We start from the raw sequence: 23,119 nt of genomic DNA on the forward strand, positions 1-23,119 counted from the left end.
AAAGAAAGAAAGAAAGAAAGAAAGAAAGAAAGAAAGAAAGAAAGAAATCTAAAATGGATGCTTAATCCTTGAAAATAAGATGGGGTGGCACCAAGTTTACTTACCCAACTTTGTGTCTTTAGACATTCTCGTTAGTACTTGGTACCTGATTGTGGAGGTCTTCCAGCTCTGGTTTCATCATCTTTTGGTCCCATGCCTTCATGCTAAATTGGTCCCATGCCATATCTCCAATCACAGGGCAGTTCCCCAGTTATGATGACAAGTTATCATTAGGAACTTCTTGAGCTTTCTGCTGTCAAGCAGGATGGGAGTGGGTATGGGTCATCATTAAATTCGGGGCATGCTAATATGCTTTATTGGCTTGGAGATATCAGCCTTCATTTTCCAAGGGAAACCATGGAAGGGGGAACCATTGGAGCTGTCTCTTGATTGCCTTCTCAAAATGAACCACATTCAAAATGTGGGACTTAAAACACATTCACAGAACCCCAGTAATTCTGGAACTACATCAGTAGTTGAGGTAGAAGGAAGAAGAAAGGGGCAAGATGAGCACCAGTAGAGATGCTGAAAATGGCCCTAGTGAGTCCCAAGGAAAATGGATCCTCTCTTCTATGTGGAGACTTTACAGACTCATGGTTTCTTTCAAACAAATGGGCCTAACTCCATCCCACTCAAAGCTTACAGTGAACACTCATTCCAAGATGGTTTTTTCTCTACAGTGTTTCTGGATAATCCTGAGCCTCAGTCAGACAGTTGGGAGGCCAAACGCAGAAAGCCAGGTGAGCATAGAATCCCTAACTCAGACTTTGAGTTAGGTTAGTCATTTCAAACTCAACCTTCTTGTTTAAGTTTATAGCACAAATCTATCTATGATGCTATTATCTAATGATGTGATCATTCAATTATATATTACTCTGAACAGGGGGACAAGGGACTGTATAATGTGATTTGAAGGACAGGTAACAGTCCAAAGGAGTGAGATTGGGATTTCTGAATGAGGGGATGGGAGAAATAGGTTCTTTCCTTTTGCCCACATATGGTTAGCAGTGGTTTGACAGTAGCTCTGTTCCTGGTGATCTCTGCTCTTTCCTGTATATCTGGGGATCTAGTGCTCCATCCTCCTTTGTACCCTCCCTCTATCTTCGTCAGTAATCAAAGCTCACAGACAATTCTGAACTCTCTTTTGTTTAATATTTGAGATCGACAGGACCTTAGAAATCATCTAATTCAGCTTCCCAATTTTGCAGATGAAAACCTTAGCTGCGTAACCTTGGATAAAACAACCACTCTGAGCCTGCTTCCTCATTTTAAAAATGGAGATGATAACACCTGCCTTTCTTCACAGCATCATTTGAAAGAATCAAGGATAGGATAGGTACAGGCACCAGACCTGTGGTTTCATTTGGTATAGGGAATTCCCAGAGGAGGAAATTCCCTTCCTCCATGCAGGTCAGTACCTATTCTGAAAATTAAGGTCTTAGTGAGTTGCCAAAAGGGCAAATGAGAGATTAATCATCTTACTCAGAAGCATGCAGCCAGTGTATGGCAGAGGCAAGTCAGAGGACTCAAAGCTGAGTCTTTCATAATTCCTCCAAAGAGAATGAAATGGGATAAAATATGTGAAACAACATTGTAAACCATAAATCACCGTGCAAATATAAGGGATTATTATTATTATTATTATTATTATTATTATTATTATTATTATTATTGCAAATAGGGCACAGGGGCCATTGCTTTGGGAAGGATTATCTTTGGTATCTACAGATAGTATTTCCATCAGCTACTTGAGCAGAAGAAAGACCCTATTGATACTGAACAATTATGTAGGAAATAAAGTACTATAGAAATGGAAGTATTATTATCATTTCTACCCTCAGTAAATAAAACCCTAATAAAGTGTTCATTCACCTACGTGTTCCCCCCCTGCCAAAACATCAGTCTTCAGATATGTCACACAAGGCTCCTCCTCCACAGCAGCACACTGTGAGAAGGTAACAGAGGGTTTAGGGAGTATGGAATATCATTGCCCCATGCTTCTCCTTGCCTACCCATTTTTTCTTAGAGTTTCTACCTTAAGGAGCTTGATGTCTTTATACACACTGAACCCTAAACTCTTCCAAAGCAGCTGGAGATAATGTTCGTAGTACAACTGACCAGCTCTTAAATTGGAACTTTTATAGAAAACAAGGGTCATAGATGTTGGAGTTTACACTCTGCCCACCCAGGGACGCCAAAAACTGTTTCGATTTTGTGATGTGTTGTGGTGGATCTGCCTCAAAGAATTCAGAATCAGACCACCTCTAATCCAAGTACAGCCATTTGTTGAAATTGACACCTCTCAGGGCGGCCAGGTAGCACAGCGAGTAAGAGCACTGGCTCCAGTGTCAGAACGACCTGGAGATCAAATCCTGGGCTCAGACACTCAGCACCACACCCAGAAATAACTGGCCGTGTAACCTTGAGCAAGTTACTTAACCCTGATTGCTTAAAAAAAAAGAAAAAAAGAAATTGACACGTCTCATGAAGTTCCAAGAGGAACCGGCAATTTCAGAGAAAGCAAGATAGATTTTTATAGGGTAAAGATGCAATTACATAGCAGAAATTGTGGATATTAAAAAGGCAGGAGGGATTTGTTAAGCGATTAGGCAATGGAGGAGGGGTCCCAGCCACAGTGGAACTGTGATGCAATTACCCACAATGCAACCAGAAAAATCCATTTGGGTGGATATGTATGTATGATAATGATATTATAATAAGCCTCTCTACATCATAAATTCACTTTAGGTCAGTTCTTTACTATTAGGGGAAGCCCCTTCTGTTGTTTGGGGTCCACATCCTGCTTGGGCATCCTGGTGGTGCTGTTTTCTGATTGGCTGAGTATTGCGGTCCTGTCTGAGCCTAGATGGATGTGATTGTGGTTGAGCACATGGACACACCTGCTGTTTCTGTGGGAAATATGAGGAATGGGTCTGGGGGCAGTGGCTAGTTAGAGGCAGTGGCTGGGATCCTATCACATGGACATGCCTGATATTTCTTTGAGAAACAGGAGTTCATGAACACACCTATTGTTCTAGTGAGCAGTAAGGCATATCTGAAGAAGGTAGGATATTGAGTAGACAGGCAGTAAGTGGCTGGGTATGGGCAGTGGGCCTGCTGTGCAGCAGGGCCTATAAGGAAGTTGGAATATTGGGGCTGGGGGCTGCTTTATTAGGATTCCATCAATGGAGGCTGGGATAGAGTCTTAGTTCATGATCTGGTCCCTCTTTGGAGTCCAATCTGAATGCATGCTTGTATAAATGAATAAGTATTGACTAAACAACTACTGCATGCCTGAGTCCCTGCCCTCAAGCAGTTTATACTTTAGTAAGGGGGAAATAACACATATAGAAGAAGAGTGCCCAGGGAAAGGAGCTTACTAGATAGAGCCATAGGGCAGTCAATTGTTATGTCCTTCCCTGAAACAATCTTAGTAGCAAGAGGTGGAAAGGAGAAGGAGCTGAAATGAGAAGGACTTCAGGCTTCAGGGCACACGTCCTAAGATGTCTGGAGTGAATGGATGTGAAACATTGTCTGGGACCAACTAGATATCATAAATCAGGAAAGTTTACGCTCATTCACTATCCCATCAAGCTCAGCTCCAGTTCCAAGCTGAACAGATTAACTCAGACAAGGAGGGAGTTCTAGGTGAGGACTGGAGGGAAGGGGTGCAGCATCAGATTGGATGGACAAAAGAGGAAGTCTGTAAGGGAAGGGAAAGTAGAACCTCTTGATATTAGATCCATTGCCCTTATCTGAACTGAGATGTTCCCACTCCATCCCAGGTGACTATTAGAAAGAAAGGGAATTTAGGCTGCTATCAGACTGGCCCTGGCAGGTAGGGGTAGTGTGAGGGGATTGGATAACTTTAGATCCTAAGAAATGAAAGGTATCCATTTCTTCAGATCAACACTTCCTAGAGTCAATGTGACCCCTCCCCAACGGACCCCTTGGTCTGTTCATCAACAATGTTGATTGAGACCTCCCTATTATCTACCTCCCCCATCAGCATCTTTGTGATATATGAGGAAGGACTGCACAATAATGAAGGAGCAAGGCGTGAAGGTTCTCCTAAGTCTGAAGGAGGAGGAGACAGACTCCATCTTCTGGAGATCTAATGGGAGAGTTAGGATGTGTAGCTGGGAAGTGGATAGAAGGGCACAGACAAAGAAACATTTGACCAGGTACAAGTTACCATAGAATAGACTGTACCTTTAAGTGATTATTATGCTCTCTAAGGAGGAATTCCCCTAAGGGCCACCTAAAGATGTGGTGAGTGGCAAGTGAGTGACAACCACCCCCAACTCCTACTCAGCCCTCTCAAGGAAGCCCACTTGAGGGGCCAGGGCTACAGATGAATAAATCAAAAGAGACTTGTTAGGGATGGAAGAGGAAGGCCCATGACTTTCCACTCACTGACTATTGTTCTTCATCTATACCTGAACTACGCCAGGCAAATTATTGTCTTGTTTCCTGGATGTTTACATCCCAGTTTTGACAAGCTACCTTGGATTGGGGTGGGATGGAGGAGCCTAGCCTTCATGAAATATGGCTTTTTCTTTCTTCACAGAGGCGTCCCCAGCTATTCCATTGGTAACCAGCAATTCAGTGACAGTGTCTTCCAGCAACAACTTGACCCCAAAGGGCTCTCTGTCTCCTCCCCCAGGCCAGGTTGCCAAACCCAGCCTGCCCTCCATGGAAGAAACCTTCCTGGTACCTAGTAAGTGAGGGGATTTGGGGAAAGTGTTGTGCTTATGTTGACCATAGTTAGAGAGTTCTGGGGTTATAGTTTCTGATTAGCAGCTTGGCCTTTGGGACTGAGAGATTAGAAATGAGAGATGAAAGGAATTTCTTGAGAAGAAGTTTTAGAAAGAGTGCTAGATTTGGAATCGGAGGTCATACTACCTATGTGACTTTGGGTCACCTAGTCCAGACTCTTCATATTGCAGCTAAGGAAACTGAGGCCCAGAAAGAGAAAATGTCTTACCCAATGTCACATAACTAGTGAATAACAGAGAATTAGAAGTCAAATCTAAGTCCTCTGACTCCAAATACAGCCTTCTCCTACATACTACTACCTACTGCCTCATGATCTAATTCCAAACTCCCTCTTATGCTTTCAGCCTAAAACCTCTGCCCAATTTCTTCCTCCTACAGGAGAATTGTTGGGGACACTGAAAGCAGGTCTTAGAATAAAGTTTATAGCCCTAAGCAAGTCAACACTCTCTAGGAAATGTAGTCCTTTGAAAACCATTTGGGAATCCCCTCAGGACTAGGGAATTCACCTCCAAGGCTGTTGAGTCCCTGAAAATTCTGTTTACCCTGTCTTCTTTATTGTCCTCAGCCAGTCCTGTTCTTGCCTGTCTGAACTTCAATGGGGGACCCATCCAACTTATCCCCACCTTCCCTACTCTGCCCCAAGGTGTCTTCCACTTCACAGTGGAAAATGGGGTCTCCAACATCTTCTTATACCCAGGTAAGCATATCACAGAGGCCAACCCCAGTTTCAATCACACCAGCATTGGGCAACTCAGCCTGGATGAAAAATGAGGTACTTCTCTCTTTACTTCTATCTTCACCTCCCAGGACACTTGTCTGTGTAGTAAAGCCTTTTTTGTTTTTCTAGGACTCCTCATTTTCCTCTCTAATCAATATCCGCCCCCTTCCCAAACAAAAAAAATCTCTAAAAACAAAAATGAGGAAATGAGGCAACAGAAAAAGTATAATCTAATAGGAAGAGGTTTAGATTGTGATTAGAGACATCTGACTTTCCCCCTCTGTGATAATTAGCTGCTTTCTTGAGTCCTTGTTTCCTCTAACTGAAAAATGAGGGAACTAATCATTGCCAGCTTCAGTTGGATGAGATGAATGGAAACGCTGAATAATTTGAACAGTTTGGTTAGGGGAGAGGAAGTGATATGGAAAGTAAAATTCTATGAGAATAAAGGATTATTGTAATGAAGAATTTTTAAAAATCTCTTTCTACTTTCCATAATTCCCTAAAGCCTTATAGCCCAAAGTAGGGTATGTGGGGGGTAAAGCCATTGTTAGCCTCAGTGTTTCAGGTTCTTCCAGCTGGCTCACTTAAGAACACTTCTGATTCACCAGCTTCATCAGGGGGTGATGCCATCATACAGAGCCTACCAGCATCCCCTGACAGGCATGGCTCCACCAGTCCTTTTACTCCATCAACAGCAGATATGCCTAACATGCCTGAGGCCTCAGCCCTAACCTCACAAGATGGAAAAACAGGTATGTATCTGGGGGATACAATGTACCAACCAACGGGCATATTTGGCCCCTTGGATAATAGGATTTGGAAGGAATGGAAAGGTAGCACTCTTCATGTCTTGGCCTTGTCTTTTTAACTCAATAGAATGTAACTGACTCTATTGAGTTAAAAGAATGGTTTCCTTTTTGTCTTTGCATTACCAGTATACTATTTCTGCTACTTTTTAGTTCACCTTGGGTGAGTAATTTGCACGGGTGTGCAGTAGCCAGCTCCAGCCAGCCAATTGTTAAATCCTCAGTGCCACCTTTGACATCTCAGAAACCAACCAAGGTTACAAATCTGGAATTGATTTATTGTTTTATTGGTTGTCCAACAGCAGGGCTTCTTAAACTGTGGCTCGAGACCCCATATGGGGATGTGAAAAATTTGGCAATGGTAAAAAGGTTTCTGAAAATGCAAAAACCAAAAATTAATCCAAATCAAATGCACAATAAATCCAAGGTGTTTCTGGCAGCACTTGCCCATGTTACATCCTGCAACTTCACTGCAGCCTTGGTTCTGAACACAGATTATGTGCACTTTGCCCTGTACGCCTCAGGCCATGCCACACCGACATTTGGGGAAAAGGGTCACAAGCAGAAAAAGCCCTGGTAGAGTAGAGGTCTGCTGGCCTCATAATTGTGGTTGAACCAGACTAAAATGTAATTAGAAAATGATTGACAAAATAAAAATACAATACAGCCTAGATGATGTTAATTTGTGTTAATGTTAATTTAAGTCAACGGCAGCCTACCGGGCTCCATTTCTATTTGAGTTTAAACACTACTGGTCTAGACTTTTAAAAGTGATGGACAAAATGTTAACAATGAAGATTAAATTTTAAAGGGTATATTTTTTCCCCTGGAGACACAGTTGTTAAACGCTTACCAGCATACCCTTGCATTTAATCTCTCTGGGCCTCAGTTTCTTCATTTGTAAAATGAGGGGTTTGTACCAGATGACCTCTAAAGTTCCTTCCTTTGTAGATCATAAATCTAAGATCCTATTACTTTTCCTTCTCTGAGTCCCACGATCCTATAATCTAATTGGGAAGTCAAGGCTCCATACCTAAAACACTAGAGAACACAAGATACTATGAAGTCAAGTGCTAAATTGTATGACAGAAACAGTAAGACTTAAGAAAAGGGAAAGATGGGCTGGAGGAATCAGGGAAGGCTTTATCTCTAGGTAAAGAGGAAGGTCAAGAACAAGCCTGCTCTGGTGGTCGAGGGGTAGCTATGGAGTTACTTAAAATGAGATAGCAGTGTGGGGGAGCCATTTGGATGACTGGGTTACCAACTCCCCTTTTGGCTTTTGCAGAGTCTGTGGAACAGTTCTGTCGTGCTCTGCACAAGGCTTATGCAGATGTTCCAGAAGGTCCCAACAACCATTACATTGATCTAGATCTCACAAGAACCCAGGTGGAGAAAAATAGCAAGTGTCTGGAGAAGGAATTGGTGATCCAGGATTGGACAGAGAGACAGAAGGCTCGTGTAGGATGGAGAGAGGTGTTTGCCAGCACCAGAGGGCAGAAGAGGGAGACACGGGTAATTGCAGTATTGGGCAAGGCTGGTCTGGGCAAAAGCACCTGGACCCAGGAGGTCTGTAGGAACTGGGCCCAGGGCCAGCTTCCCCAGTATGAATTTGTCTTTCACTACAAATGCCGCAGCCTGAACTTGCCAGGAAATGACTACTGTTTGAAGGATCTGTTTTTCAGACTCTGTCATCACCCACTGGAAGAGAATGAGGAAGTCTTCAAATACATTTTGAAGCACCCAAATCACACTCTGATCATTCTGGACTCCTTTGAAGAGCTGGAGGGCCAAGATGGCTTTCTGAATTGTCCAGCCAGACCTTCTCCTGGGGAGTCACAGCCTATCAAAGGGCTGCTGGCTGGCCTCTTCCAAAGGAAGCTTCTGAGGGGCTGCACTCTGCTGATCACAGCAAGGCCAAAGGGAAGGTTTATCCAATACTTGGCCAAGGTAGACAGCCTTCTGGAGGTACAGGGCTTCTCTCCTGAGCAGGTGGAGTCCTACTTTGAAAAGTATTTCCAGGGTTCACCATCAGACAGGGATGAGGCCTTGAAGCTCGTGCGGGCCCAGCCCTACCTGCTCAGTCACTGCTACAGCCCTGCTGTGTGCCTCTCCCTCTGCCAGCTTTGTGAGAAGATCCTGGCCACAAAGGCTTCAGCCCAACTTCCCTCCACACTCACAGGCCTCTTTGTCAGCCTCCTCTGCTCAGTAATGAGAGCTAGGGAAAAGGGGCCATCTGAAACCTGGCCCAGGAACTGCCTGGCAGGCTTGGCAGAGCTGGCATGGGAATTGGGCCAGAGACATTGCAATGTCCTGAGAGAGGACCAGTTCCCCTCTGCAGAAGTGAAGGAATTCGCCATTTTGGGGGACTTTGTCTGGCCACTCCCAACAGCCAGGGAACCCGAGATGGTCTTCTCTACCTTTCTCCTGCAGAACTTCCTGGGAGCTTTGAGGCTGTCACTTAGTGAGGAAGTAAGAGACAAAGAGCTCCCCAGATACCTAGCCCTGACCCCCAGAAAGAAGAAACCCTATGACAACTGGCTGGAGAGGGTACCCCACTTCCTGACTGGGCTTCTTTTCCAACCCCTGTCCTCCTGCCTTGGATCCCTTGGTGGGGTTAAGCAGATTGGGCTTGTATGCAAGAGGCAGAAGGTACTCTTGAAATATCTGACCCGACTACAGCCTGGGACACTGGGGCCTGGGAAGCTCCTTGAACTGCTGCATTGTGCCCATGAGGCGACGGATAGCCGACTATGGCAGCATGTAACTGCTGGACTACCCTCCTGCCTTTCCTTCTGGGGAGTACGCCTGGCCCCACCAGACGTGCACGTTTTGGGTGAGGCCCTAAAAGCAGCTGGCAAAGACTTCTCCCTGGATCTCAGGAACACCTCCATTGACCTGCGTGGGCTAGGGATCCTTGTCCAACTTGGCTGTGTCACCTGCTTCAGGTGAGGCCATGGGCAGGGCAAGGGCTGAATGGGAGAGGACCTGAGAAGCAATAAGAAGTCAGGTGTCCACCACCTTCCTTGCCATACCTCCTCCCCCTAAACACCCTGCCCCCCATATTCTTAGAGAATATTCTAGGATGGCATGGAAATACAGGGACAGAAAAGTGAGTCCCCTGTCTCATGCTACATTGTACAGTATCTTTATTCAAAACTCTCATCTTGGCACCCCAATGCAACACATACAGACAGACAGACAGACACAGAGTCTGAGCTAGACAAGGCCTTAAATTTAGGTCAGTTAGTTCAGTCCTCCCATTTTATAGATTAGGAAATGAAGGTCCAGGATATGCTGAAAATCCTACGGCTAGTTTGTGGAAGAATTGTAGGATCAGAAGCTAGGCTCTCTGCTTCCCAGTTCTTTCCTCTGTGCCATACTTTCTCCCACAATCCAAAGCAGCCATAAAATAATGTCACCTTCTTGTTTCTCCGTCTCTCACCTGATTCTCATTATGACCACACTTTTCAAGTGCCTGGCTATAGTGGGAGATGTAACCTGCGAACACTGAACAGTGCAAAATTCACCATCATGGAGAGCGAAACTTCGAACTCACGGACACCATCCTCAAATCTATTAAGTTAACCAGTCACACCTTGGTTAACAAGATTTTTTTTAAATTACATAGCATTTAAGGTCATGACTACAAAATCTCAGATCCTCATACATACATGCAATGTCTTGTATGTTCTGTGAGAAGTACGGACTGCAAATTCTGGTATCTTCCTTTTCAATCAATAATAAGTTTTCCCTGGGCATAGCCAGACAGGTTTAAAGTAGTTAAATATAGTTTTCAGGATCAGTTAGACTAGTGCCTGGCACAGGAAGGCATTAGCTCCTGTATACCACAGTTTTTTATAGGGTCCCAGAAACATTTTCTTTGATATGGAGTTCCTTTGGTTCATTTATACACTCCAATAATTCGTTACATGAGTTTTTATTAAGCATTGATGGCACAGTGCTATGGAAGATACAAAATCCTTGCCTCCCAAAATCGAATAATGTTGGGAAGACAGGATACATATGCAACCATGAAATAATAATACCACTCTAATATATGATAAATACCAAAATAACTGCTGTGGAGTCAGGAGAGATTCATGAGGACTAGAGTAATCAAGGACTTCCTAGAACAGTTGAATTCTAGAGAATGGTTGAGATTTGGATAGGCTGACAGTTTCTTGCAGTGAATTGTTCTCCTCCTGGGTTGGGACCTGCCTACTTTGGGAACCTAGGGTCCACTCTAGGGATTTGTTCCCTGTGGGAAGTTCCTAGATCTCTGGATCTGAGGACTTCCATCCACAGGGCATCTCTGAGTGACACAGTGTGGCTGTGGGGATCCCTTCGGCAGAGTGGGGAATATGAACTCCTCCGAAGATCCACTGAGAAGTTCATCATTGATCCTTTCAAGGTCAAGTCCATGAAGGATGTGGAGGACCTTTGTAGCCTGGTGCATATCCAAAGGTAAGTGACTTACTCACTAGCATAGTACTTTGATAGCTCTTGGTGGGAAGGAGAAAAGGGCCTTGGAGAAGGGTGGGTTAGGGACAGGCTAGAGGGTTCATTTGGGGGAAAACAGCTTTGCCGCTGGAAAAAGAGCCAACTAGAGAGACGAAGAAGAAGATGAGATCTTGCCTAGTTACTGACCTCCAAAAAGTGGGATCTCATAGAGACAAGTCAGAATCAACAGGAGAGAAAAGCAGAAACCTTACAGAGGAGACTGGAAGAGTGTCAGGAGTCCAAGGGTGGGGAACCTGTGGCCTCGAGGCTCTCTGTGTCCTCAAGTGCAGCCCCTTGACTGAATCCAGACTTCACTGGGTCCCCACTCCTGGTGAAGACCACTGAGTACCATAAGAAATCCGACAACCAAATTCTCCCTTTCTCATTCTCTCTCTAGTTTAGATAAATACACAATGCCCCCTTCTGGCCACTCCACGGATAACATACACATGCCTGTCAAATTACTTTTCTGTCAAATTTTAGAAAACGACCTATCTAGAGAAGTGTGAAAATCCTGTAATCTACTTCCTTTAAAATAGCAACAATAAATGAGAAACATGTCCTGATTTTGATTTCTCCAATGAGAAATATTTCTGGGCAAAGTCAGCCTGGCAAAATTTAAAGGCAAAGTTTATCTGAATGATTTCTTCACCTCTTTACCCTTTCATGTTACTGATGATAACCACCCAGTCAATGAATACTCTCATCCTAGCCCCAGATTTCCCTATACTGTAGCAGTTCACCTTGGTAAGGCTCAGAACCAAAACCCTTCCCTTATTCTCTCTTTCTTCCCCCTCAAAACAATTCTATCTAAATCCTAAATCTCATTCCTTCTTATACAAAGCTATATGATAAGCTAAGCGGTACTAGTGAATGACTTGGTGTATTACCCCCATGGAAAGAGATGTATTTTAATAAGAATTTAGCACTCTTTTCCCCCCGTGGAATCTCAAACAATGAAATGTTAGCTACAGATGTAGAAAATCAAAAGTGGCAAAAATGGGAAGTTACTTTCAAATCGTCCAGTTTACTAGACAGGATACTATGCTCCTAAGATCAACCCTGGGGTTGTAACATCACTCTTGTCATATTCTTCGTAGCTCAGAAAATGCCCCTGTAGAAACCTGTGCCCCTCTTCCTTCCATCAGAGACCTGAAGAAGCTTGAGTTTGCGTGAGTAACATCTGATTGTCTCTGGGTCTGCAGCCTCCTGTGTATATGCCCATCCGAGAGAAGCAGGGCCTGAACTTTGAACTCTCAGTGAGGGGGATCCACAGTGTGCCTACCACGTCATCTCTGGATTTCCTCTTTTGACTAATTCATTTGTAACAAAGCTGGCTAAGATTAATGGTTAAGATTTTAATTAATTAATGGTTAAGAACATATTCAATTTCTGAGTTTTTCTGGTTATTTAGCGACCACAGCACATGTTCTATCCAACTATTCCAAATGACTTAAATTATGACTGCCTACGAACTCCTGGGAAAACAGGAAACAGTGCTCAGGAGATTTTGCCTAAGAAAAAAAGGACTATATGAGATTGTCCCTGAGCTTCTTTAAGGGAAAATGCCTCTGCGGGACTGAGATGGGTCCCATATTATATTATTGACACCATCTATTGAAGTGTTAAGGTAATTTCCTTCTCCATCTAAAAGACAAAAAACTCCTGTTTGGGGGAGGAAGGGGTGAAGACAAGGTACAGTTAGTGCAAGACTAAAATTATTACAGAAAAGAGGAAATTCATGAGAAAAAAAACACTAAGGGCCTCTTCTTTTGAAAATTATTTTAAGCATAAAAAGATTGCTACTCTCAAAATGTCTCACTCATTTCAGATGAGCAGCAGATGCCAGACCAAGAATGCAAAATGCAGGGTCCTGGGAAAAATAGAAAGCCCTAGGTGGGACATGAGAGAAAGAAGACCAAGGGGGTGGGGACTCAGTTTCTTCATAAAAGCTAAATAAAGGGGAAGAGGATATTTGCAGATTCTCACATTTGAAAGGCAAAGTTCCCACAGTGAACATCAGACATTTTAAAAAAGGTACTAGGTCTGGACAAGCCACTTTAATCTCTCTGGGCCTCAGTTTCCTTACCTGTAAAAATGAGGGCATGAGAGTCCATGACCTCTAAGGTTCCTTTCTGCTCCTTACTATGATTCTTTTTTTTTTTGCCTTTTTTTTTGAGGGCAGTTGGGGATAAATGACTTGCCCAAGGTCATATGACTAGTTTTTGTGTTAAGTGTCTGAGGGCGGATTTGAACTCCTGACTCCAGGGCCAGTACTCTATTCACTGCACCACCTAGCCGTACCCTCTTTCCTATGATTCTACGACCTGTAGTCAAGAGACCTGGGTTCAAGCCCCACTTTTTGACATTCTTAGCTTTCCAATCGTGGGTGAGACCCTTCACTTAAGTGAGCCCCATGTTCATCATTTTACAGATAAGGAAATTAACATGTTTAACAAGTTACTTAAGTAATCTCACTCAGTTGCCATGAGATAGACATTTTGGAGACTTTTTAAATGCTATGTAAATATGGCCTATGGTCCCTGTGGTATGGAAGTGTTAGGGACTCTATAATGTTGTTCTATCCCATTGGAGAGAAGGCAACGGAGTCCATAGTTACTGTGCCTGTGGTCTAGTCCATCGGAGGTGTCTCCAGGTGTCTCAGATAGAAATCTCGTGGAAGCAGGGAGGACTCAGGGTCACTGGCAGATGAGACCAGAGCAAGGTGAAAGTATGTAGAGCAGAGGGTAAGTGGGGATGTCTATCACATCACAGAAAATATTTCTGTTTTATTCTGTCGGTATTTTCTCTGCAGTCTTAGAGTACTGCCTAGAGCGCTGAGAAATTGAGTGACTTCCCATAGCCAGTGTGTCAGAGGCCATACTTGAAAACAGGTCTTCTTGACCTTTGAAGGTCAACTCTCTGGTCCCTACACTCACTACTAATTCTTTTGGGAACTCACCTAAGCTGTTTCCTTCCAGACTTGGCCCAGTGTTGGGTCCCCAGGGTTTTCCGAAATTGGTTAAGATACTTGCAGCTTTTTCATCCCTTCAGCACTTGGAGTAAGTATGTTCTGCCCCCATTCTTGCTTTACTACTAATAATAATAATAAGAGGAGGAGGAGGAATTGATGAACAGTAGCCCCATTGTGGGGAAGAGTGGGAGGAAGAGGAGGAGGAGGAGGAGAATTTATGAACAATAATCCTGTTGTGGGAGAATAATACTGAGAAAAACCACCATGGTCTGGTTTGGGACCAGAGACCAGACAGGGGACTGCATCTGAGGCTCCTCAACTAACTTGATTCCTATTAAATCTTGAAGCAAGTGACTTCAACTCTCTAAGCTACTGTTGCCCCCTTGTGGAGCTCCAATTTTATGCTGATTTCCAGTAAAGTAATCATGTAATTTTGATACACACTCAGGCCTGGGGAATTGGAAAAAAAAAAATTAGACTGACAACCATCAAACACGTCAACTGCTTGGGAAAAGTGGGGTCCAAGGAAACATTTTTTCCCTCTATACTGGTACATTTCCTATTGCCTACAAACTTGTCCATGTTTCCCTATCCTGAAAAAACCCTCACTTGACCCTTCTATCCCTAATAACTATCCTTCTATATCTCTTTTGGGCTTTGAAAAGGTTTTCTACAGTAGGTGCCTCCACTTTCTTTCCTCTCACTCTCTTCTTAATCCCTTGCAATCTGACTTCCCACCTTAGCATTCCACCAAAACTGCCCTCTCCAGAGTCAGTAATGATCTCGTCCTTGCCTAATCCAGTGGCCTTTTCTCAATCTTCATCCTCCTTGACTTCTCTGCAGCCTTTGTCACTGTTGATCACTCTCTTCTCCTTGATATTCTGTTTTCTCTAGGTTTTTGGGACACCACTCTCTCCTGGTTCCCCTCCTACCTGTATGACTGCTCCTGTTCTGTCTCCTTTTCTGGATCCTCCTCCAGATCGTGGCTTCTAACCCTAGGTGTCCCTCACTTTTCTGTCCTGGCCCCTCTTCTCTTCACTTGGTGTTGTCATCAGCTCCCGTGGATTTAATTACCATCTCTATGCTGACGATTCTCAAATCTACCTTTCCTACCCCAGTCTCTCTGCTGATCTCCAATCTTGTATTTCCAACTGCCTTTCAGGAAGTCCTGTAGACAGCTTAAACCCACATGTCCAAAACTGAACTCATCTTTCCCCCTAAACTGTGCTCCCACACCCCCGCACACACACCTCCTACCATCTTCCTGTTCCCTCAGGCTCACAACCTAGGAGTCATCCTGGATTCCTCACTATCTCTCACCTCCTCCCCATATCCAATCTGCTGCCAAGGACTGCCCATTTCACCTTTGCAACATCTCTCACATATGCCCCCTTCTCTAGGATGGGCCCCTCATTGCCTCCTGCCTGGATTATTGCTGTAGCGGGTTAGTGGGTCCAGCTGCCTGAAGTCTTTCCCCACTGCAATCAATTCTCCATTGAACCACTTAAGTGATTTTCTTAAAACTCAGGTGCAATCGCTTCACTCCCCCTGCCGCCTCCACCCAGTCCATCCAGGGGCTTCCTATTGTTTCTAGGAGCAAATACAAAATGTTCTGTTTGGCATTCAAAGCCCTTCCTAACACCCCTCTGCTACCTTTCTATTCCTCGTGTACCTTATTGTCCAGCACATAATCCTCAGTCCCGTGACACTGGCCTCCTGGCTGTTCTAGTCAAACAACCACTCTTCCACACCCTTTACTCAGCCCCTAAATCCCCTAATGTAGGGGGAAAATATTCTGAGTCTGGAGTCAGAGGACCTGGGTCCAAATCCTAGCTCTTCAGCTTTCTATTTTTATGACTTTGGGCAGGTCTAAAATCCTCTAGAACTCAGTTTCTTCTTCTATTAGATGAGGGAGTCAAACTAGATGTCCTTTAATATCCCTTCTACCTCGAAATCTAGGACCAGATGATTTTCCTACCTCCCAGCCAGAACTACAAGGAGGTAATCCATGGTGCATGGATTGCTATAGTCCTGTCAACTTGGCAGTGGAAAGAATGTTGAACTTAGACTCATAAGGCTTGACTAGAGTTTGAATCCCAGATGTTCCACCTACTAGCTGAATCACCTCAAGCAAATCTCTTAACCTACCTTGATCTGAGTTTTCCCATTTCTAAATGGTAACAGTGATTCTCAACAGTCTCCTTTAGCATTATGAGCCTATGACCTCCAGTTTGGATTGGGACTGGCTTGCAGTTCTCTTCTGTTTTTGACTCTGCCTGAGGAAGGAATTCAACCAAAGCCAGCCTGGTGCCTATTTACCATCCTAATGACTCAAAATTCTGCTCCTGGGAGCTTTGTTGGTTCTAGTAAAGACCATTAGAGGGGCTCTCTGGTTCCTCTCTGTCTTGGGATTTTAACTACCCAAAATTCTGAAATTCTGATCCTGTGTCTTTTCTGAAGAGAGGTTTCCTATTTCCCTTTCTCCCTTTCTTTTTGTCTGGTTCCTCAGGGTAGTGAAAGTCATCAGGTGAAGCTACATGAAAGAGTTTTAGTCATACTACCTCTTGAATGTATGGAGATACATTTATATTTCAAAGTACTTTCAAATATATAATCTTTATCTCCCTTTCTCTCTCCTTCTTGTTCTTTCTCTCTTTATCTTTCCTCTGTCTCTCTGTGCCTGTGTCTCTGTCTCTGTGTGTGTTCATTTCTCTTTCTGTCTCCCTCTGTCTCTGTTTCTGTTTGTCCGTCTCTCTGTCTCTGTCTCTCTATCTCTGTCTCTCTCTCTGTCTCTCTGTCTCTGTCTCTGTCTCTCTCTGTCTCTGTCTCTCTCTCTGTCTCTCTCTCTCTCTCTGTCTCTCTGTCTCTGTCTCTCTCTCTCTGTCTCTGTCTCTCTCTCTCTCTCTCTGGACTAGATGTGGGAATTTCACTCTACCAATGCAGACTAGCCTACATTTTTTAGTCTTAGAGGATAGCCTTGAGACATTGGACAGTCATGTAACTTATCCAGGGTCACCCAGTTAGAGAGGGTCATAAGTAGAACTTGAACCCAGATCTTCCTGCCTCTGAGGCAAAGCTCTCTATTCATTAGGTTGCCTCTTTTATGGTAATTTTTAAAAATTAGACAAGAATCAAATATCTGGGCACATTTGGTCTTTGTAGTATGCTTATGAGGTAGGCAGGGCACATATTATTGTCCTGTTTCATAAAGTACATAAACAGAGGCTCAGAAAAGTTAAGTTACTTGCCCAAGGTCATCCAGTTAATTAGTGACAGGAAGAAACAGAAATCAAATCAGTTTTCCTGTCACCCAGATTTGTATTCTTTCTACTATGTTACCGTTATCAATTGCCATATTTATCCTTGTATTCTTGAGCAAGCTTTCAGTGCTCTTTAACCCAGCTGTGTATGCAGAATGTATCAGAAGCAGTAGAGGGGCAACGTTATCAGTCTTCAGGGAATGATGATTTATAAGAAGGAAATTTCCTCCTTTCTCCTCTTGGTCTAGGCAAGGGAGAGAGTGAAACCTGGGGCCAGAAAGTCTCCTCTCACAGTCAAGTTGATGGTTTTTGTGCTTGGTTCATTCTTATAGCCTGGACACCCTGAGTCAGAACAAGATTGGGGACAAAGGTGTATCTCAGCTCTCTGCCATCCTTCCAGAGCTAAAGGCTTTGGAAACCCTGAAGTAAGTGCCAAATCGGGCTCTTTTCATTCTGTCTCTATCCCTAACCTCGGGTAGTCCAAAATTTAAAGCAGAAAGCCATGTTGGTAGGGTGGAGGGCTGGAAGGAGGCTTAAAGGGGATAGAGAATCAATTTGGGCTATTCCAAATCTCCCCAGAAACAAGAATCACACTGACCAATATGCCTGTCCTACCCTCTCCTTCCTATCCATCATCCTCCCCCATTCTATGTTTCCCCCAGCTTGTCTCAGAACAGCATCACTGATGTGGGAGCCATGGAGTTGGCCAAGGCTCTGCCATCTCTGGCAACATCACTTGTTACACTGAGGTGAGTGAGGGGCTCTTCCTGAAAAAAATTGGAAAAAAATAATGGTTTGGGTACAGAGAGCTCTCTACCATGGCAGCAACTTGGCACACTGGGGGCTCTAAAAATTCCAAAGTCCACTGGCCTTACAGGGAGTCTTATTTGGGAGAATAAGATTTAAATATCCCCCAGACAAATGGAGATCTCTCTCTCTCTGTCTCTCTCTCTCTGTCTCTCTCTCTCTCTGTCTCTGTCTCTGTCTCTGTCTCTCTCTGTCTCTGTCTCTCTGTCTCTGTCTCTCTCTCTCTTCTCTGTCTCTCTCTGTCTCTGTCTCTGTCTCTCTCTCTCTGTCTCTCTCTGTCTCTCTCTCTCTCTCTGTCTCTCTCTCTCTCTCTCTCTCTCTGTCTCTCTCTCTTTCTCTGTCTCTCTCTCTGTCTCTCTCTCTCTCCCTCTCTTTCTAACCCATCAGAGAAGATCCTGTGGTTCCTTACTACTTCTTCTAGTATTTTCCAACCTTTAATGCTGGAAATTCTTTAAGTCTTACCAAAATTCTTCCTGCTGCAAGTATAACCTTGGATAGTTTCACCACTGTATATATGAATAATACCTCCCACACAGTAGTGATGATTGATGTTAATAGTAGTGGGCACAGTGTTTAAGACAGCATGACTAGTAATGCTCATCTTGTTAAAGCAATATTCTATAATGACTGTGTAGCTATTGTTAATAACTCTGATGGTATGAAAAATCATTCCTAATGACACTGACTCTACCCACATTATAGGGTGTTGGGCTACCCCAGTGACTGAAGAGACAACATGTTTTTCTTTTCTCCCAGCAATGGTGATCAATATGATAGTAAGGCACAGTGAGATAGAATTAGAGGTTCCCTCCTCCACACCCCAGGTCCTAAGCACCTAATGATTCCTCCTCCCCCTCTGTTTTTGGCAGCCTGTACAACAACTGCATCTGTGATACTGGAGCCGAGAATCTTGCTAACGTGCTTCCTGACATGGTGTCCCTGAGGGTGCTGGAGTGAGTCTGGGAGGTGCTGGGGGATTGGACAGGGGTAAGATTGGGAAGGGTGGGGGGAAGTCTAAGATGAGAGGTTTTGGAGGGCTGGTTTATGCAACCTGAAGCATCTCCTATAGACACTTTGCAGAGGGCCTGTCTGTGCTGTAGAGTCTTCAGGGAGCCTCAGCTCTCAGAGAGGAAGCTTCCAAAGGAGACAGAGGAGCTATAGATATAAGCCCCTTAGGGATTATCTGCCCAGATCCCAAAATCTTTTTTGTCCCCAGTATGGGAAGGGAGCAAAAGGGCTCTCAACGAAGCCCCATACCACCTACTGACCAATAAATGCAGAGTTTTATTAGGCAGCAAGAAGTGCATAATGTCCAGGGACTCCTGGGGTGCTGGAATTAAAGGAGTGCCAGTTTGGGGTACTAGAGGCAGAGGTTGAAAGGGCCCACCTTCCCCAGAGGAGGCTGGACAGATCCCTTGGAGGCTAGGCATATATGGCCATAGTGTATAGGCAGTAGGGCCACTGCTACTTCCTGTCCCCAGGAAAGTAAAAATAATGCCAGCTCCCCTGTTGTGGGCAGAGTCCTACCCTGAGCATCCCTCTGATATACCATGGATATGGGGCAATTAGCATTTAGACTCCAGGCACCCAAACTTATGTGAGGCCCCTAGCCCAGAATTCTGCCTCCCTTGGATCATAGGTTGGCCCTTGAGCTTCCATAATGTGAGGATTTGCATTTCAGTAAATCTGGCATGATTATATCTTTGATTTAGAGCTGAAAGGGTTGTATACATAATCTAGTCCAACCCTTTCATTTGAAAGATGACTAACCTGCAGATTAAAGAAGCAACTTTCTCAGCTTCACAAGGGTTAGAAGTGACAGAGATGGGATTCAAATCTAAACCCCCTGACTCCAAATTCATTGTTTCATGCTGCTGTTAGATTTATTAAGAAAGAGAACTGACTCTCAATATACATTGTAAAGGGTGCCATAGTGTGGGAGGATGAGTTGGTGGCCATTTCTTACTTCTGTAAGAGCTGTTCCCTACTCATAGAAAGTAGGGCCTTGCTGAGATAGCTGCTCCCTGGGCTCAGATCCAAGATCCAGGGTCATATTCTTTGCCATCATAACACTCAGCCTCCCAGACTAACAACAACCAATGGATTTTTCTCTACAGTGTCCAGTACAATAAGTTCACAAGGGCAGGAGCCCAGCAGCTCACAGCCAGTCTGAAGAAATGTCCACATATTGAGACATTGGCGTAAGTCCTGACAGCCTGAGGTCTGGATGCTATATGTGAGAGAGCTAATGATCCCCTAAACTAGGTAGCATTTATATACTATCTTTTAAAAATACTCATCTATATATAATCTCATATGAGCATTCCAATAACCCAGTGAGGTAGGTAATAATAAGAATTATTATCACCATTTTACAGGTGATGAAACTAAGGCTCATAGAGGTGAACTAACTGGTCCAAGGCCACAGCTAGTCACATAGCTGAGCTTAGAGTCTAAGTCTCTTCATTTCTAACAGGAATGATAATAATAATAGCTAGCATACATTGCCTTTAAGATTTGCAAAGTCCTCTACATATGTTAATGCTTCACAATAACCTGCATAGTATTATCCCCATTTTACAGCTGAGGCAACTGAGGCAACCAGGGGTCAGGTAACTTGCCCAGGGTCATATAACTAGTAATTGCCTGATTTGAACTCAGTTCTTCTAGACTCCAAATCCTCGACTCTATCCACTGCACGACCTAGTCTAGTACTTATTGGCATTACATCAGGAGACTGCCAATTAGGAAGGTGGGATGCTTCCGTTCTCCTTACTTGTGTCTGAGAGATGACACAGAAAGCAAGAATCTGATAGTGCCATGGGCTGTATTCCTCTTCTCTTTTTCTAATCCTTTTCTCCTGTCTTCCCTTTTCAGGATGTGGAACCCCACCATTCCTTATGGGGTTCAGGAACATCTACAACAGCTGGACTCCCGAATAAGCTTGCGGTAACATCATATTGACTGTTCAAAAAAGGTAATTGGGGAAATATTTAGTGGACATTAAGGTGAAGGAGAGAATTGTGGTATCCAATGGTCAGAGGGGTTTTGTGGGCGGGGGAGGTTTGAGTCCATTTTGATTCCACAGTGGAGAGAAAGAGGAAGTAGGAATATCAGGCTCAAAATTGTTTTCCTAGGCAATTTTGAAGAAACACAGAACATGGAGATTTACATTCAAGTCTATACCACCTGAGTCACCATTGGCAAATCACTTAGCCTCTCAGTACCTTAATATTAGTTCTGTCTGTCATCTATAAATGGCTGGTGCTGACATTTAAGCCAGTTCATTCATGTCCTGACCTTCGATGGAGTAGCCTTAACAAGTGCACTCCTCAGATCTCTTACATCTGACCCCTGTAGATACCCTCCTTCCCTTCACCCCAGATTCTCTAGCCATCTTCCCTCAGTCTGCTTACTTCTCAAAGTGGTCTTTTCCTTTTGCTGATAGGTCCTAAGTCCAGAAGCCTTTCTGGGATTCTCAGGCTTCGTCCGTCCATCAGCCCTTCAGCTCAGGGACCCAAATCTCTGCTGGAAGAGTCTAACCTGGCTACCACCTTGGTTTGTATCCAGGCATCTCAGACTGGTCAGTATTCCTCCTGACCTCCTGCCAACATAAGACCTCTCGGCTTGCATCAGGATGATGGTGAAACACAGCTCCTGACTCTCTCTGATGCATTCATTTGGTCTGGAAGGTAGACTAAATGTGGCAGCAGTTCCTCTTTCCCTTCACTGCCCTGGCTGGCAGAGGAGGGAAATGAGAGAAAGTGGCATTTCCTGCCTGCTTCCAACCTCAAATGGCAGAGCTTAAGAGGAAACTGTGGATTTGGATGTCAAAGATGCAGAGAAGCTGGCTGCCCTGTGGTGACTGCACTTTGGCTGTTGGACACATCATTTTGCACTGACTTCCTAGCTGAAGAGTTTCAAGACAGAGTACTGGAAGATAATGCTGGGATAACCAAGAAACACTTAAGCAATGAAACATTATAGGTAGCATTAGTAGTAGTTGCCCTGGGTAAATTTTACACTAATTGGGGGTTGGGTTAAAGGTGGGGATGGCAGGATAGTATTTCGCTTGTAACAAAATCTACTTTTTTTTTCAATATGGAAGGAAGCACAGGAATGGAAGGATGGAGGTGGGAAATGAGGATCTCATCTCAGGATGACTAGAGCAAGGAGGGATAGAGGGGATTCTTAGGGATGAGGTTGTAGGGTCAAGTAAGAAAGTGCATTTTTCATGGTGCCTCACAAGATAAGCAGCTGAGTGTCATCTGACACACCTGAATGGAGAAGTGAAAATCTTTTTTTCTGACCTGAAAGAAAGGAAATTCCTAATTCTTCTACCAGCTCTTTGACGAATGCTTGGGCAAGCATCGCCCTCACATATTTCCATTGCCCAAACTGACGGAGGTGGGGATCCCCAAGGAAAAGAGAGTGTGGTGGTTGTGTCTGATTTCTTCTTTAACATTGCTGGACTGGATGCTAATCTAGGGCTGACTTTTCCCATGCCAAGTGATAAGTTGGCAAGAGAGAATGCCATTCTCTCTGTGCCATGGGGACACTGAAGCTGCTCTGAGAGTAAACTACATCTACACTGAAAACAAAATGTCTTTCTGATAGGTCTTAGGCCCAGGAGCCTTTTTGGGATTCTCAGGCCCTATCCACTCATCAGGACTTCAGCTCAGGAACCTAAATCCATACTGATAGAATAACTTGGCTGCCATCTTGGTTTCTGTGCAGCCATCTCAGTCTAATCAACTGGGGAATGGCTAGATCAGTTCTGATATGTGAGTGTAATAGAATACTATGAAAAAGAAATGATGAATATGAGAAATAGGGGAAAACATAAGAACTGAAGCACAATGAAATAGACATAAGCAAGAAAACAATATACAGTACTACAATAAAGGAAAAGAATAATAAAATGAAACTGAATGCTGTGTGATAATAATGACGAATCTTGGACCCAGAAAAGAAATAAGAAAATGTGCCTCTCTCCTTTCATTAAAAGGTGGGAGACTATAGGTGTGGAAGGTGCATTTGCTTACAGACTTGATCTCTGTGTCAGTTGGTTTTGCTTAACTTTTTTTTTATTACAAGGGGAAGACTCATGTGGAAAAGAAGAGTGTGGGGAAAGAGTAAAGGAGAGGTCTACCTCAAAATGACTGATGTAAAAACAAAATATATCAATAAATTTCTAAAAATTTTAACACATGACAGAAACTTACTAGCATAA

At 43.9% G+C, this 23,119-nt stretch overlaps 1 protein-coding gene across 2 annotated transcripts in view; it reads left to right on the plus strand.

The window, feature by feature from the left end:
* Positions 1 to 23,119, plus strand: part of CIITA (class II major histocompatibility complex transactivator) — an 81,072-nt gene extending 57,953 nt beyond the window's left edge. For both annotated transcript variants that reach the window (XM_069085879.1, XM_069085882.1), the window contains exons 6-19: positions 720 to 779; positions 4,610 to 4,759; positions 5,384 to 5,515; positions 6,148 to 6,291; positions 7,631 to 9,290; positions 10,651 to 10,809; positions 11,946 to 12,017; positions 13,827 to 13,907; positions 17,412 to 17,504; positions 17,742 to 17,828; positions 18,756 to 18,839; positions 20,004 to 20,087; positions 20,764 to 20,863; positions 21,335 to 23,119. In XM_069085879.1, coding sequence (XP_068941980.1) covers positions 720 to 779; positions 4,610 to 4,759; positions 5,384 to 5,515; positions 6,148 to 6,291; positions 7,631 to 9,290; positions 10,651 to 10,809; positions 11,946 to 12,017; positions 13,827 to 13,907; positions 17,412 to 17,504; positions 17,742 to 17,828; positions 18,756 to 18,839; positions 20,004 to 20,087; positions 20,764 to 20,839 — 2,882 coding nt within the window. In that variant the 3' untranslated portion in view covers positions 20,840 to 20,863; positions 21,335 to 23,119. The remainder of the gene's footprint in view (positions 1 to 719; positions 780 to 4,609; positions 4,760 to 5,383; positions 5,516 to 6,147; positions 6,292 to 7,630; positions 9,291 to 10,650; positions 10,810 to 11,945; positions 12,018 to 13,826; positions 13,908 to 17,411; positions 17,505 to 17,741; positions 17,829 to 18,755; positions 18,840 to 20,003; positions 20,088 to 20,763; positions 20,864 to 21,334) is intronic.

The sequence above is a fragment of the Petaurus breviceps genome, unplaced genomic scaffold, assembly GCF_028583685.1.
Source record: "Petaurus breviceps papuanus isolate PSGF00001 unplaced genomic scaffold, PetGlider_PUasm1.0 118, whole genome shotgun sequence".
Taxonomy (NCBI): Eukaryota; Metazoa; Chordata; class Mammalia; order Diprotodontia; family Petauridae; genus Petaurus; species Petaurus breviceps.